The 16,011-nt window shown below is 44.2% G+C and overlaps 1 protein-coding gene across 1 annotated transcript in view; it reads right to left on the bottom strand.

Moving 5' to 3' along the window:
* The window catches only part of ARHGAP31 (Rho GTPase activating protein 31), a 121,573-nt gene that overhangs the window by 25,187 nt on the left and 80,375 nt on the right, over positions 1–16,011 (bottom strand). Inside the window, exons 4-8 of the mRNA XM_068971776.1 lie at positions 15,382–15,464; positions 14,115–14,222; positions 13,289–13,431; positions 8,554–8,752; positions 4,179–4,303 (exon numbers count right to left, since the gene is read on the bottom strand). Coding sequence (XP_068827877.1) covers positions 4,179–4,303; positions 8,554–8,752; positions 13,289–13,431; positions 14,115–14,222; positions 15,382–15,464 — 658 coding nt within the window. The remainder of the gene's footprint in view (positions 1–4,178; positions 4,304–8,553; positions 8,753–13,288; positions 13,432–14,114; positions 14,223–15,381; positions 15,465–16,011) is intronic.

The raw sequence follows: 16,011 nt of genomic DNA, 5'->3' as shown, positions 1-16,011 counted from the left end.
AAATGGAGGGCTACTCCATTTCTTCTAAGGGATTCTTGCCCACAGTAGTAGATATAATGATAATCTGAATTAAATTCACCCATTCCAGTCCATTTTAGTTCACTCTTGCCATCTCCTGTTTGACCACTTCTAATTTACCTTGATTTATGGACCTAACATTCCAGGTTCCTATGCAATATTGCTTTTTAGTGTCTCCTATTTCTGTTCCATTTTCTAAACATGGTTAAACATCCCTTCACCTGCACCCCCTCCCCACAAAAAACTCCAGTACTATAAACATGGTAAATCAACTTTTAAAATGTTCTTAATTATGAAACTTAAAAAAAGATTTAAAAAGTATTTAAATATGTTAATCCACTGCTTTCCTTTTTTTACAAGTATATTTCAACAAATAATGAGGCTATTACAGGGTTATGACCACCCCCTACTCTCCCCCACCCAGTCTTTAATTTCTAGGGTTTCAACAACACTCTTCTAGTGAAACATGGCCGCTCAGGCAATAGTCAAGGTCACAGAGAGCTATTTATATTGACACCGATGGTTCTTTAATTGCACCTCTGCACCCCATCAAAAGCCAGCCATTTTGATGAACTATTTCTGACTAGCTTGTTCATGAGATAGCAGTGGTTTTCAACTCTGGCTGCATACTGGAATCTCCTGGGGAGCTTTTAAAAAGTTACCAGTACTCTGACTTTATCACAGTCCTCCTGACGCAGAGCTGCTGTGGGTGTGAACCACATCCTGTGGGTGACTCTGAGGTGCAGCCGAGCTGAGGAGCGGGAGGGACGTCCTGTACATTCTATGAATTTACCACTGTTTGATCCAGCACCTGGAGCTTCTTCCTTTCGAAAACCACACGGGGGTGGAAGTCTTCCTAAGTCACAATCAAAGCAAATCACTTATTCTATTTTTATTCAATTGTTTTGTTCTTTTAACTTTTTGGTACTTGGTGAACCTCTTACACTGTGGCACTAATTCTGTAACTGAAGTTCTCTCTGATGTGCTCCAGCAAATCTATTATTAGATCAGGAGTTTACGGCGACCTGTCCTCTTCACCTGGCTATCTTGCCGTTTTGTGAAATACATTTTCCCCCATATAATGGATATTACAGATGGGTGCCCAGAATCCATTTTCTTCCCCTTCTCACAGAGCCCTGTCCAGCTTGGGTGTACCTCATTCCTCACCCAACAGGCATAATGCCATTCCTCATGCCAGTGATTGGTTCAGGAATCCAGTCCTAAACTGGTCAGCACACAGCACTCTCCTGGCCGTAACGATCGACCCATGTGACTAAGTGAAGGCTACTATTGTGGGGTGGGGAGTGGGGAGGGCGACAGACACTTAATGTGGAGGTTCTGGGAAAGAAGGGTCCCTGCACCAAGAAGCAAGCTACCAGAAATGATGTTCTTTCTCCTTCTGGTCATAATGATAGTCAAAGGTAAAACCTAGAACTCTTAATACTATACCGACTTTGTTGCTGCAAAGGGAGCCAGTCTGAGGATAAAGCTGACCCTCAGAGGAGGGCATAGCTGAGGAAAACATGGAGAAATGGAAACACAGCCATTGGACTAAATCATTCCTGAAGCTTTCCCTACATCTGGGTGTCCCAATAAGTTACCTCCTTGCATATGCCAATAGAGTTGGATTTGCTCTTAGTTGCAGCTGAAACCAAGCTTCCCAGATGGTGCAATGGTAAAGAATCTACCGGCCAATGCAGGAGACGCAGATGTGGGTTCAATCTCTGGTTTGGGAAGACCCCTTGAAGTAGGAAATGGCAATTTGCTCCAATATTCTTGCCTGGAAAATTCCATGGACAGAGGATCCTGGCGGGCTACAGTCCATGGGGTCCAAGGAGTCGGACACAACTGAGCACACACACAGCCTAAACCACTACACCCACTATACCTGGTGAAATCCCCATTACTCCAGCAGGACAATGTGATGACTTCTAACATCTATGCTTTATGATCCTTGGCACACAGTTATAACCAGTGCTGGGGAAGGTTCTTAAAGATATTCTCTCAATTTCCTCTACAGACATTAGTTTTTTTCCCCCAAAACCTTTATTGTTAAGAATTTCAAACATTCAGAACCACTGAAGACCTCTAAACCTACCATCTAGGTTCACATTTTGCCATATGTTTGGTTCATCTATTTCTAATCTATTTATCTACCTACGTACTTAAATTTTGCAGAATCATTTGAAAGTGAGTCTCAGTATTTTGACACTTCATCTTTAAATACTTAACTTTAGCATATGCCTCTTAAGCACCAGCAAACTATGAAAATTTACTATTTTCAATATCATCTAAAATCTAGCCTATTTATCCTCAAAATTATCTTGTGTAAAAAATTTTTTGTTGTTGTTTATTGTTAGCTGCCCTGGGTCTTCATTGCTGCTTGTGGACCTCCTCTAGTTTTGGCGAGCAGGGGCCACTCTTCACTGCAGTGTGGAGGCCTCGCCCTGTGGTGGCTTCCCTCGTTGCCGAGCACATGCTCCCGAGTGTGGGCTTTAGTAGCTGTGGCACACAGGCTTAGCTGCTCTGCAGCACATGCGATCTTCCTGGACCAGGGATCAAACTCATGTTCCCAGCATTGGCAGGTGGATTCTTTTTTACCACTGGACGACCCAGGAAGCCCTGTAGTCTTTTTTATTTTTTCAAACTAAGATTCAATCAAGGTTTGCTCATTGTATTTGAATGTTTACCTTTTACTACTTGTTTTCATAGCTATTGCTCTCATTTTTAAAAAATCATGCTTTCAGTCTGTAACACTGAATGCCACTGTGGCAAATTTCTTTGGCCTTCCCTTCCTGATACAATATTCAGCTTGATTGATTATATTCCCCATTTTATAGTGGTTCCCTTGGTTCCCTCCTGCATCAGTTCTACTTACTACTCAGATATAATTCCCACAGGGCAGCATCCTTATTTAAATGTCAGATCTTCCTTACAGTAAAGTTCATTAATAAACGTAGAAAGAATGATGGAAGTGGAAAATTACCATATGGTAAATACCATAGTTAGAACTGTTATAGGCAAGAACCGCTGATGGATATTAAAATTCATGGATGAAAGTATCATGAGGAAAAGAATATTTGCATGGTCTGAAAGTATCTCCCACAAGACACTTATTAATTACAAAGGAAAAAAATAGTACCTTCACAGGAACAAACCTTGTAGACGACACTTTAACCGAGTGATCAAGGTTGACATCATGAACAATAAAACACTGACCTCATGGGCCCTCTGATATGACACACTGTGACAGGCACAGCATTTGTAACCTCAATCTAACCATGAGAAAACATCAGACAATCCCAAACTGAGGTATATTCTACAAAATAAATGGCCAAAACTCTTCCAAAGTGTCAAAGTCAGAAAGACAGAGGAGCTGCCTAGGTTGAGAGGAGGTGCCTAGGTTGGAAAATTAAGGAAGCATGACATCTAAATGCAATGTGGGTTCCTTGACTAGATCCTGGCTCCGTGGGGCCTGGACATTAGTAGGACAAAAGGCCAAATACAAATAACATCTGTAAATTATTTAGCAGTATTACATTGATATTAACATTATGGTTTTGATCATTGTATTACAGTTATTTAATACATTAGCTTTGGGGGAAGCTGCATGACGGGTATATGGATTCTCTGTGTACTATTTTTGAAAAATTTTTGTAAATCCAAAATTATTAAAAACAAACAAACAAACAAACAGGACTTCCAAGGTGGTCCAGTGGTTGGGAATCCACCTGTCAAGGCAGGGGACAGGGGTTCCATCCCTGCTCTGGGAAGACCCCACACGCCTCAAGAGCAATGAGGCCCATGCGCCACAACTACTGAGCTTATGCTCTAAAGCCCACGTGCCACAACTACTGACGCCCTCACACCTAGAGCTAGTGCCCCGAAACAAGAGCAGCCACTGCAATGAACAGCCAGTGCACCGCAACGAAGAGTAGCATCTGCTCGCTGCAACAGAGAAAAGCCCGCGTGGCAAAGAAGACCCAGTGCTGCCAAAAACAAATAGATAAACTTAGGAAGAAACAAAACAGGCTCTTCAGCTAATTTATAAGTTTCTCTTCTAGGATTAGTGAGCTTGACCCAAACCAAAGACTGAAGAAACAGAACTAAAAATATGTATCTATATCTCTCTTATGAACATAACCATTGTTGATTCTTACCTGAGAGCCTCTGTCCTCTCACAAATACACTCCCGTTTCTACTCAGCTTTGATTTGGAGTCTGATCCAGAACGTCCCAGGTTAAATATTGATTTCCACTTCTTGGATTTACTGGAGAGCTTTCTTCTAAAAGAGCCAAGCCACAGGGGGTAAGTTGGATAACTAGCCATTTCAATGGGACTCTAAACTATCGAAGGAATATCCCAAACATGTTCTTAGTTATGAACGACTCTGACATGGCAAGAAATTCTTTTTAAAAATCCAAGCTGAGCCTGACTCTCACCCTGTCCAAGGATGCCCTTGATGACCAAGCCAGGTTTTCATGAGTCAGAGTGACGGACCACATTTTTCAGATGTGCTATTAAAAGCAGGAAAGTGAAACTGGCTTAATCGTGTCTGACTCTTTGTGACCCCATGGACTGTAGCCCACCAGGTTTCTCAGGCCATGGAATTCTCCAGGCCAGAATACTGGATTGGGTTGCCATTTCCTCCTCCAGGGGATCTTCCTGACCCAGGGACTGAACCCAGGCCTCCCGTGTTGAAGGCAGATTCTTTACCCATTTGAGTCACGAGGGAAGCCCATTAAAAGCAGGGGTTGGGGGCAAACAGAGGCAGGGGTTGGTGGGAGACTCAGAGGTCACAAGCAACCACAGTTTTGGGAATTCTGGTAGAAATTCTGATGAACACTTTCCTCCTGGGTTTTTAAAGACATCTATTTCTTACAGGAATAAACACTAGAGGCCAGAGACCTCAGTCCTTTTATGCTCCCTGCCCTGCAGCCACACTTCTGGGACATACACAGGTGAGGAGAAGGCTAGGGAGACTTCAGTGGGCTGGACAGGTGGTGGATGAGAAAGCAACTTGGAAGAGAGCCTGGCCTGGGAGAGCTGCAGACTGCTGGGTGTGGCCAGTGGTCACTGCAGAGAAACACAGAGGGTGGCCACTGTTTCTCTGGCTTTGTCTCTCATTTCCCTGATGAAGCAGGGATACTTGAATGCTAGACTTAAACTGAAGAATGTAGGGAAAACCACTACACCGTTCAGGTATGACCTAAAGCAAATCCCTTACGCTTATATAGCAGAAGTGAGAAATAGATTCAAGGGATAAGATCTGATAGACAGAGTGCCTGAAGAATTACGGACAGAGGTTCGTGACATTGTTCAGGAGGCAGGGAGCAAAACCATCCCTAAGGAAAAGAAATGCAAAAAGGCAAAATGGTTGTCTGAGGAGGCCTTACAAATAGCAGTGAAAAGAAGAGAAGCAAAAGGCAAAGGAGAAAAGGAAAGATATGCCCATTTGAATGCAAAGTTCCAAAGAATAGCAAGAAGAGATAAGAAAGCTTTCCTCAATGATCAATGCAAAGAAACAGAGGAAAACAATAGAATAGGAAAGATTAGAGATCTCTTCAAGAGAATTAGAGATACCAAGGGAACATTTCATGCAAAGATGGGCTCAATAAAGGACAGAAATGGTATGGACCTAACAGAAGCAGAAGATATTAAGAAGTGGCAAGACTACACAGAAGAACTATACAAAAAAGATCTTCATAACCCAGATAATCACAACGGTATGATGCTTCACCTAGAGCCAGACATCCTGGAATGTGAAGTCACATGGGCCTTAGGAAGCATCACTACGAACAAAGCTAGTGGAGATGATGGAATTCCAGTTGAGCTATTTCAAATCCTAAAAATGATGCTGTGAAAGTGCTGCACTCAATACGCCAGCAAATTTGGAAAACTCAGCAGTGGCCACAGGACTGGAAGAGGTCAGTTGTTATTCCAATTCCAAAGAAAGGCAATGCCAAAGAATGTTCAAACTACCACACAATTGCTCTCATCTCACACACTAGCAAAGTAATACTTAAAATTCTCCAAGCCAGGCTTCAACAGTACATGAACCATGAACTTCCAGATGTTCAAGCTGGATTTAGAAAAGGCAGAGGAACCAGAGATCAAATTGCCATCATCCATTGGATCATCGGAAATGCAAGAGTTCCAGAAAAACATCTATTTCTGCTTTATTGACTATGCCAAAGCCTTTGACTATGTGGATCATAACAAACTGTGGAAAATTCTTCAAGAGATGGGAATACCAGACCACCTGACCTGCCTCCTGAGAAATCTGTATGCAGGTCAGGAAGCAACAGTTAGAACTGGACATGGGACAACAGACTGGTTCCAAATTGGGAAAGGAGTACGTCAAGGCTGTATACTGTCACCCTGCTTATTTAACTTCTATGCAGAGTACATCATGAGAAATGCTAGGCTGAAGCACAAGCTGAAATCAAGATTGCTGGGAGAAATATCAATAACCTCAGATAGGCAGATGACACCATCCTTATGGAAGAAAGCAAAGAACTAAAGAGCCTCTAGATGAAAGTGAAAGAGGAGAGTGAAAAAGTTGGCTTAAAACTCAGCATTCAGAAAACGAAGATCATGGCATCCAGTCCCATCACTTCATGGCAAATAGATGGGGAAACAGTACAAACAGTGTCAGACTTTATTTTTGGGGGCTCCAAAATCACTGCAGATGTTGACTGCAGCCATGGAATTAAAAGACGCTTACTCCTTGGAAGGAAAGTTATGACCAACCTAGATAGCATATTAAAAAGCAGAAACATTACTTTGCCAACAAAGGTCTGTCTAGTCAAGGCTATGGTTTTTCCAGTGGGCATGCATGGATGTGAGAGTTGGACTATAAAGAAAGCTAAGCATCAAAGAATCAATGCTTTTGAAGTGTGGTGTTGGAGAAGACTCTTGAGAGTCCCTTGGACAGCAAGGAGATCCAACCCGTCCATCCTAATGGAAATCAGTCCTGAATAGTCATTGGAAGGACTGATGCTGAAGCTGAAACTCCAGTACTTTGGCCATCTGATGTGAAGAGCTGACTCATTTGAAAAGACCCTGATGCTCGGAAAGATTGAAGGTGGGAAGAGAAGGGGATGACAGAGGATGAGATGGCTGGATGGCATTACCGACTCAATGGACCGAGTTTGAGTGAACTCCGGGAGTTGGTGATGGACAGGGAGGCCTGGTGTGCTTCAGTCCATGGGGTCACAAAGAGTCAGACACGACTGAGTGACTGAACTGAACTGAACTCAGACAGGGCCCAGAGGACCTGCTGCCACCAGAGGTCACCACAGAGGTCTTGCCGGGCTCTGGCTGGCCTAGCCATTATATTTCATGAAGTTTCTGGGATGAAACCCTGGCACCTGTGGGCTCCACAGAGGACCTCTTCTCCACAGAACACATGCTTCTACCATCAGGCATAGACCTGCAGTGCTTCGTGGTTTCTGTCGGATCTAGCCTAATGTTGTCAAGCACTTGGCCTTAGGGTAGATTTTACAGTATCGCCTATACCTTGAGGCATGGTGCACCCCAGGTGTGGTTGACAGCCCAGGGAAGGTATACTTGATTGTCCTTCAGAGGTATCCTTCTTCCTGATACCTGGATGAAAGTCTCATCCTCCAGGGATTTGGAGGGAGGGGCAGTGCCATCTGTGCCCTCCAGGAAATGGAGCGTTTCCTGCCAGGTGAGATCCAGTCACCCTTCCCAGGCACCCAGCACGCTCTCCCCCTTCAGAGGGAACAGCCGTGCCTTCATGTGGAGGACACTGACAAGAAGCCTGCGGGGTCCGCTTTCACACCTCCTTTCACTGACCAAACAGCAAGGATGATACTCCTCAATGAAAAGATTTCCTTCCGGCTCCTCCACCTACTGTCTGCCTAGAATTTAGGACTCTTGCTTCCATAACCGAGGAATGTGTGGAAACCAGGGTTACAACAGAAGAAATGAAAAGGAGAAGTGAGGAAAGACACGAGTGAAAATGGTGTTTGTTTTGTTTTTGGAGGGAAGGGAGGGCTCTGACAGGTAGCAGAGGAGGAACAGAAGCCAGGATGCATGTCCTCAAGTGCCGTGTCCTCAAGAGTTTTCAGGCCAGAGTGGTGGTTTGTCAACTTGTCCTCCGTCCATCTCCACGCCTTTTATAATGTGCTGTGAAGGTGAAGGGTGGGAGGAGGCAGCCAAATTTTTCTGTTTAGCAACCTTCCTTTTGAAAACATCAAGGCTATCTTGTCTAAGCTAGGAAATAAGGGATTTTAGTTATGATTCTTGACACCTATGAGCCCTATCCCCACCACAGTACTAGGGATCTCTGGTGGGAGATCAAGGTCTCAAAGACTTTGGGGCAGTGAGGGAATGCACATTGATGATGTCATGGCATCAGCTCCCATCTCTTCTGGAAGGCCGCCTTACCCCCCAAACCAGATCACAACCCCAGACCATGCTGCCATTATAGCCCCGAGACTCTAACCACTTCCTCCTCTGTCCCCCGCCACCCAAACATCTCCCAGAATTTGAAAGAAAGCCACTTACTTGTTGTCTGGTAACTCAAGGACAGTGTGGAAGAGGGTGCCCATGGGAGGGACAATCTCGGGCAGGCTATTCTCTCTTCTTTCCTTCCTGGCGGGATGATTAGTAGCCAGGCTCCGGGCCTGAGCTTCCTCCAGACTCACCAACTTCATGGGCAGGGAGAGGGCGGGCAGGGTCAGGCTCTTCATGATCGGCCGGTTTTCTGTAAAGAAAAGAGAAGAGCTCATAGACCTCTTGGGAGTGGATCTGTTCACCAGTTCCAGCCAGATGCCTGCAGCCACAGCTCCCCCATTCCTGACCTCCTGGCAGGGGCTTCGGCATGGTGGGGTCTGTGGCAAAGACTACATATAGGAATGTGATAGCAATCCTGGCCACCCCCAGCCAGAGGGCACACAGAGGCTTCAGAAGGTACCCTGCATTCCTGTACTTTTCAGAGACGGACTATTCATTCATTCACACAACAACATATTGAGCACTTACTGTGGGCCAGAGTAACAGCTGAGGGTACGTGCCCCTGGGTACTGCCTAGTCCTTCGGTCAGGTGAGAATGTGTGTTCAGCCACAGAGGTGGTCTCACTCAGCTAGGGTGGGGAGATTATCCCTTCTCTCTTGGCAACCCACTCCAGTACTCTTGCCTAGAAAACCCCATGGACGGAGGAGCCTGGTAGGCTGCAGTCCATGGGGTCTTGAAGAGTCGGACACGACTTCACTTTCACTTTCACTTTCATGCATTGGAGAAGGAAATGGCAACCCACTCTAGTGTTCTTGCCTGGAGAATCCCAGGGACAGTGGAGCCTGGTAGGCTGCCGTTTATGGAGTCACACAGAGTCAGACACAACTGAAGTGACTTAGCAGCAGCAGCTGCAGCTGGAAAACATGGCCTCCAAGGCAATTTAAGGTTGGAGGTCCATACAGTCAAAGCTATGGGTTTTTCCAGTAGTCATATACAGATGTGAGATCATAAATAAGGCTGAGGGCTGAGGAATGCTTTTGAACTGTGGTGCTAGAGAAGACTCTTGAGAGTCCCTTGGACTGCAAGGAGATCAAACCAGCCAATCCTAAAGAAAATCAGCCCTGAATATTCATTGGAATGACTGAAGCTGAAACTGAAGCTCCAATACTCTGGCCACCTGATGCAAAGAGCCGGCTCACTGGAAAAGACCCTGAGGCTGGGAAAGATTGAGGGCAGGAAGAGAAGGGGGCAGCGAGGGTGAGACAGTTAAATAGTATCGCTGACTCAATGGACATGAATATAAGCAAACTCCAGGAGATAGTGAAGGATAAGGCAGCCTGGCATGCAGTCCATGGGGTTGCAAAGAGTTGGATACGAATGATTTAGTGACTGAACAATGACAACAAATGACTTATTCCATTTTGTGTAAATGTTAAGTATGTTACCAAAGTCAATAAGAATTCATAAGAACATTTAAGTGGAATGCACTGAATAGTATGTATTGGAGACAGTCAAGAGTTAAAGGCTCAGAGGAAACTAAATTTCAATATGCGGGACAAAAGCTGATTAAGGCAATGGTCATAAAAAGGAAAGGCATTTCCACGTTGGAATTAGGAACACCCTTAACACTAACAGTCATGGGTGGAATTTGCTGTCAAGAAGAACATTTCCCAAAGTCATTAATTCTCTACAATGGTTTATTTATTTGTTTTCCTATTTTTTTTCCCTCCCAGAGGCATCACTGGGTAAGGAAAAAGCACAGGCTGGAAGATTTAGGTTCCATGTTCAGTCCTACCAGTTGCTAAGCTTTTCTGGTTCTCTGGTTCTTCATGTATAAAATAAGGTTGATAACTTTAGGATGGTTGTGATAAGACAATGAGATGATATGTGTGGAGGGTCTGCCATAGTTCCTGGCATACAATAAGTCCCCAGTGAATTACTGGTTGATTCAAAAGGATGAATGAATGAAAGCATACTATTTCTCATTCCCAGGTGGTGCTAGTGGTAAAGAACCCACTGGAGACATAAGAGTTGTGGGTTCAATCCCCGGATTAGGAAGATCCTCTGGAGAAGGCAATGGCATCCCACTCCAGTATTCTTGCCTGAAGGATCCCATGGACAGAGGACCCTGGCAGGCTACAGTCCATGGGGTCACAGAGAGTCAGACAAGTCTGAAGAAACTTAGCACAAAGTGCAAGTTAAAATAAAGATAAAAGAAATGTCAGCCATTCCTAGGTCAAGACAATTAAAAAACACACGTTCACACAAAAACTTGTACATGACTGTTCACAGCAGCATCATAATAACCAAAAAGCAGAAACAACCCAAATGTCCATCAACTGATAAGTAGATACATAAAATATGGTATATCCATACAATGGAATGAAATGCTGATCTATGAGAACATGTGCTAAGTGAAAGAAGTAGGTAATTAAAAGCCATATATTGTATGATTCCACTTATATGAAAAGTGCAAAAGAAGCAAAATCCATAGAAACAGGAAGTAGATGACTGGTTGCCAGACTCTGGTGGGAAGGGAGGACAAAATGTGGAGTGACTCCTTTACTGGGTGTGGGGTTTCTTTCTGGAGTGATGAAAACATCCTGGAATTAGACAGTGGTGATGGTTGAACAATTCTGTGAACACACTAAAAACCACTGAAATGTACACTATAAAATGATTAAAGTAGTGAATTTTATGGTATGTGAATTTTAAAAGAAAGATCATAAACCACACAGAGGACAGGATTGGGGGTAAGAATTATTATACCAGGAATCAAAATTTGATATTAATTGCAATTGATTACTTTGATGGTTATAATTGATTTTCCCAAGCTTATTAGCCAAACTAGAAAAGAATGCTTTGATCAGCTCATACAAATATTTTGCAGATATAGTTCTAACACACACTGGTTCTTGAGGTATGGACCCTAGCCAGTAGCAGCAGCATCACCTGGAAACTTGTTAGAAATACAGATTTTCAGCAGCACTCCAGACAAGCTGAATAAGAAATTCTGGGTATGAGGTCCAGATGGTGACTACAGCCATGAAATTAAAAGACGCTTACTCCTTGGAAGAAAAGTTATGACCAACCTAGATAGCATATTCAAAAGCAGAGACATTACTTTGCTGACTAAGGTCCGTCTAGTCAAGGCTATGGTTTTTCCAGTGGTCATGTATGGATGTGAGAGTTGGTCTGTGAAGAAAGCTGAGTGCCGAAGAATTGATGCTTTTGAACTGTGGTGTTGGAGAAGACTCTTGAGAGTCCCTTGGACTGCAAGGAGATCCAGCCAGTCCATTCTGAAGGAGATCAGCCCTGGGTGTTCTTTGGAAGGAATGATGCTAATGCTGAAACTCCAGTACTTTGGCCACCTCATGCAAAGAGTTGACTCATTGGAAAAGACTCTGATGCTGGGAGGGACTGGGGGCAGGAGGAGAAGGGGATGACAGAGGATGAGATGGCTGGATGGCATCACTGACTCGATGGACGTGAGTCTGAGTGAACTCCGGGAGTTGGTGATGGGCAGGGAGGCCTGGTGTGCTGCAATTCATGGGGTCACAAAGAGTCAGACATGACTGAGCAACTGAACTGAACTGAACGGAAACTGTGTTTCAACAAGCCTTCCCAGTTATGTGATGTATGCTAATACTGGAAATTGTACCCTCACACAAATGGTAGTTATCAGGTTTACTGATCAGCTGGATTTTTTATTTTTACAAATTAGGCTCATATGAGTTCAAGCAGCATAAACCAATACCAATGCATTCCTGGGGTTCATTATGTTATTATGAGGACTGGAACATCATGAATTGCACCTCATTACATCCAACCTGAAATAGCTAAATGTTTTTCCCATAGCTTCAATGCTAGCTAGTCTCTCTATACATGCACCCACAAACACACACTCATTGCAGTATGCCTACTGTCCAGTGCAGGGCAGAACAAAGCAAGTGCTCAAGAAACGCTTGCAAGAAAGATAATATTATATGAAAGAAATATATTATAAGAAAGAAATATTATATGATACCACTTACATGTGGAATCTAAAAAATAGTACAAATGAAGTTATTTATAAAACAGAAACAGACTCATAGAGATAGAAAACAAACTTATGGTTACCTAAGGAGAAGTGGAGGAGGGATAAACTGGGAATATGGTATTACACAGATACACGCTACCATATGTAAAATAGACAATAAGGATTTAGGGTGTAGCACAAAGAACTATATTCAATATCTTATAATAAAGTATAATGGAAAAGAACCAAAAGAGAATATAGGTGTGTGTATAGGTATAAATGGAAAAAACACAATATTGTAAATCAATTATATTTCAATTTAAAAAAGAAATGCTTGCAAAGAGAAGGCATTCTGAATATATATGCAAGCATGAACAGGATGCTTCTTAACTCACTTACTTAAGCCTTCTGCAATATCATACTGGAAGTAAAAATAAAAGCTAATCGTTGGGGTGATATTGCCAGTGCCTCTAGATAACAACTGGAAGAGTTTAAGAACTCACTAAAAAGAACAGTATTCAAAGTCACCACACTATGTTCATGGGATAGGCCATGTATGCAACTGATCAGAAATATACTAGAGCCACATCTGCACACACCACACCTTTGCTGCATTGGCACACACGTCCATACGCATGATCCTCAGACACAGTGTTGTAGCGCACATACATAGCTGACACTGAGAGCTAGATCCCAGCCCACTCTGACTTATTCTTGGATCCCGTGCCTCAGGCAAAGAAGAAGTGAATGCCAGGAGCAGCCATTACCATCGTTCTCCAGTGACCCGGGGGTACCGTTGTTAAAGATTTGATCCACATGATTCAGTATGAATTCAATCACCACCTGCTGGACCCGGACTGCGAGGAAAGCTGCATCTCCATTGCAACCAGTGGCTTCAATTTCTTTAGATCTGAACCGCAGAAGAAACACATTCAGTGAATGAGTCTGCCCCACCTACTGAAGCATAAGTGGGGAGCCAGTGGGCGTTTTGAACAGGCCCTAATTCCTAAATGTATACAGCTTGTTAATTTGTATTAATGTAACTATTTAAGATCAATTGAAGAGACGCTTTAAAGGTTGTGAAGCCCAACACACTGGACAACTTGGAGACAGTCACCAGGTACTATAAACTGCAAAGCTGTAAACACTGTATTACTCAATATATAGGAATTGATTTTATTTTTTTTCATAGGATCTCCTTCAAGTTCCAAAGAATTGTTCTAAGGGCAGGTCATCATTTACAAAGTCATGTGAAGCAGCTAATTCAGGTTCTAGCTAGCTAGGACCCCACCAAAACCAACAAAAGCCAAGGAACCCCAAAGACCCAGAAAGACCTTTCCAGGAAATTATAACATACAGATCCATCACACTGGCCACATCATGGCTGTAGCCAGAATATACTTCTGGGTTCCAGAGTTTCCAAGGTTAGCAAGCAAGGGCTGTAAAAATCACCTTTAATTCCTCGGTGTGACAAATAACCACTTAGCCAAAGGTTTGTCTACCAGGGGGCTCAGTTTTGAAGAATCCAGGTTTCATGTGAATTGGGGGCTGCTTGGAGCCCACTGGGGCAGTGAGGTGAGGGGAGGCGGTTACCTGAGGAGGTTGGGTGCCCACACCAGGGCCAGGTTCCTGGCATGCATGTTGGTCTTGCTGCTGAAGGATGCGATGTGGGCCAGGTGTCGAATCAGGTATTCCAAGGTCCTGTAACGGTTCATTGAAAAAAAAAAAAAGTAAGAATCTTCAGAGTCTGTGTGAAACCTGACATCTGGAGATAATTTAAAGGTTGAGTTAAGAGATTCTAAATATGTCTATTTCATGAATTTTAGAAGGTTATCAGGAAGATATCAAGATAGATGGAAGTAACTTTCTTGGCCCTAGGAGCACTGGCCACGGGTGAGGAGGAGACAGTCTCAGCAGAAGTCCGCTGAGGATGCTAGTGCAGCCAGAGATGGATCCCGGGACTCACAGTGCTCAGAGCCTGTGCCTCCTGTCACCGAGGGCAGCATGGCCTCCACACAGTCTTGAAACTGGCCCTCATCTCAGCTTTTCTGTAATTCTTCCAGCTATGGGCACCCTGGTACTGGTTAAGGAACTCATCTGATGGATGAATACCATCTGTTATTGCTGGGATGTTCTTATACCATATCAAAATCTGCCCTCTTATAAAGACCTGCGTAGGTTTAAGAACCACTGGGATTCCCTGGTGGCTCGGATGGTAAAGAATCTGCCTGCAATGCTGGGAGACTGAAGTTTGATCCCTGGGTAGGGAAGATCCCCTGGAGAAGAGAATGAGATTCCACTCTAGTATTCTCGTCTGGAGAATTCCATGGACAGAGGAGCTTGGTGGGGATAGTCCATAGGGTCACAAAGAGTTGAACATGACTGAGTGATTTTCACAGGGAAAGGTGGCACAGTTAGGGACTAAACTGTGAGAAGGAGAAAGGATGAAATGATGTAAGGGATGGTATTGATAAGCATACAGAGACATCAGTCAGCCAAACGCTCAAGAGTGATGGTCAAACCCTGTTTAGAAACCATCTTGGTTTCCACTGATTTCGTTATGCTATGAACCTGGGTAAGAATCTAGACTATCGCTGTGAGACTGGCCTGGGAATCAGAAATGATTCTTATGGGACTCCGAGGTGTACCCTGAAAGTAATTTAGACATGGGCTGTTCCTTCCCGCCAGGCTCTCTGGTCAGGCACCAACATGCTCTGACACAACTGACCTGTTCGCCTACCTCAACCTACCCCAGAAAGCCACTGTCCACTGAATTTGTCCCCTTTTTTGATGCCAGCCTGCATCTGTGGTATTATATCACATTGAGAGAATGTGAATTTCTTTTACCAAGAATTCTTACCTGTAATGGGATGGAGGGAGCTCCTGGATAACATTTTGGATTCGGGCCAGTTGGCCTTCTTCCGGGCAATGAGACACTGCCTCCTGTGGACAGGAAATGAAGCAATCCAGTGAGCGCTCAAGAAGGGGGACACCCCCTGGATCTGCGGGTTTTATTCAGGCTTCTGGTACTCCAGCCTCCCAACCATGCCTAGAGACCATCCTTCCAGGAGGCACACTTTTCTAGAAAAAACAAACCACTAAAATCTCCGAGGGTTCAGGATGCAAAGTGTCTAACAACATGGGCACACAGCTCTGTGTCCTCAGATGGTAGGTAGGCGTCTGGTAAAGATGGTATGGAATCTCGGGTGTGTTCTGCGTGCCAGACAGAGTCCTCACACTGGGAGAGAGAAGCAGAGACAAAGACAGAGAGAAGTGGAGATGACAGGGTGGCTGCCTGTTTACTCAGCCAGCTGTCTTTTTGGGTGCAAACAGCCACTTCCATCTAGCCTGAGACTTTCCTGTGACCAGGCAGCCTGTCGTTGATTCCAGGAAGTGGGGACCACGTGAAGACGTGCCTTCTCAGCAGGATAAGAGCTTTGTCCCTGAGACCCGGTGGCCTTGTCCGGACTTGCTCTTTGGTTGTTTCCTG

The sequence above is a fragment of the Capricornis sumatraensis genome, chromosome 1, assembly GCF_032405125.1.
Source record: "Capricornis sumatraensis isolate serow.1 chromosome 1, serow.2, whole genome shotgun sequence".
NCBI lineage: Eukaryota > Metazoa > Chordata > Mammalia > Artiodactyla > Bovidae > Capricornis > Capricornis sumatraensis.
The sequence above is the reverse complement of the archived record's forward strand: the minus strand, read 5'-3'. Positions and strand labels throughout refer to the sequence as shown.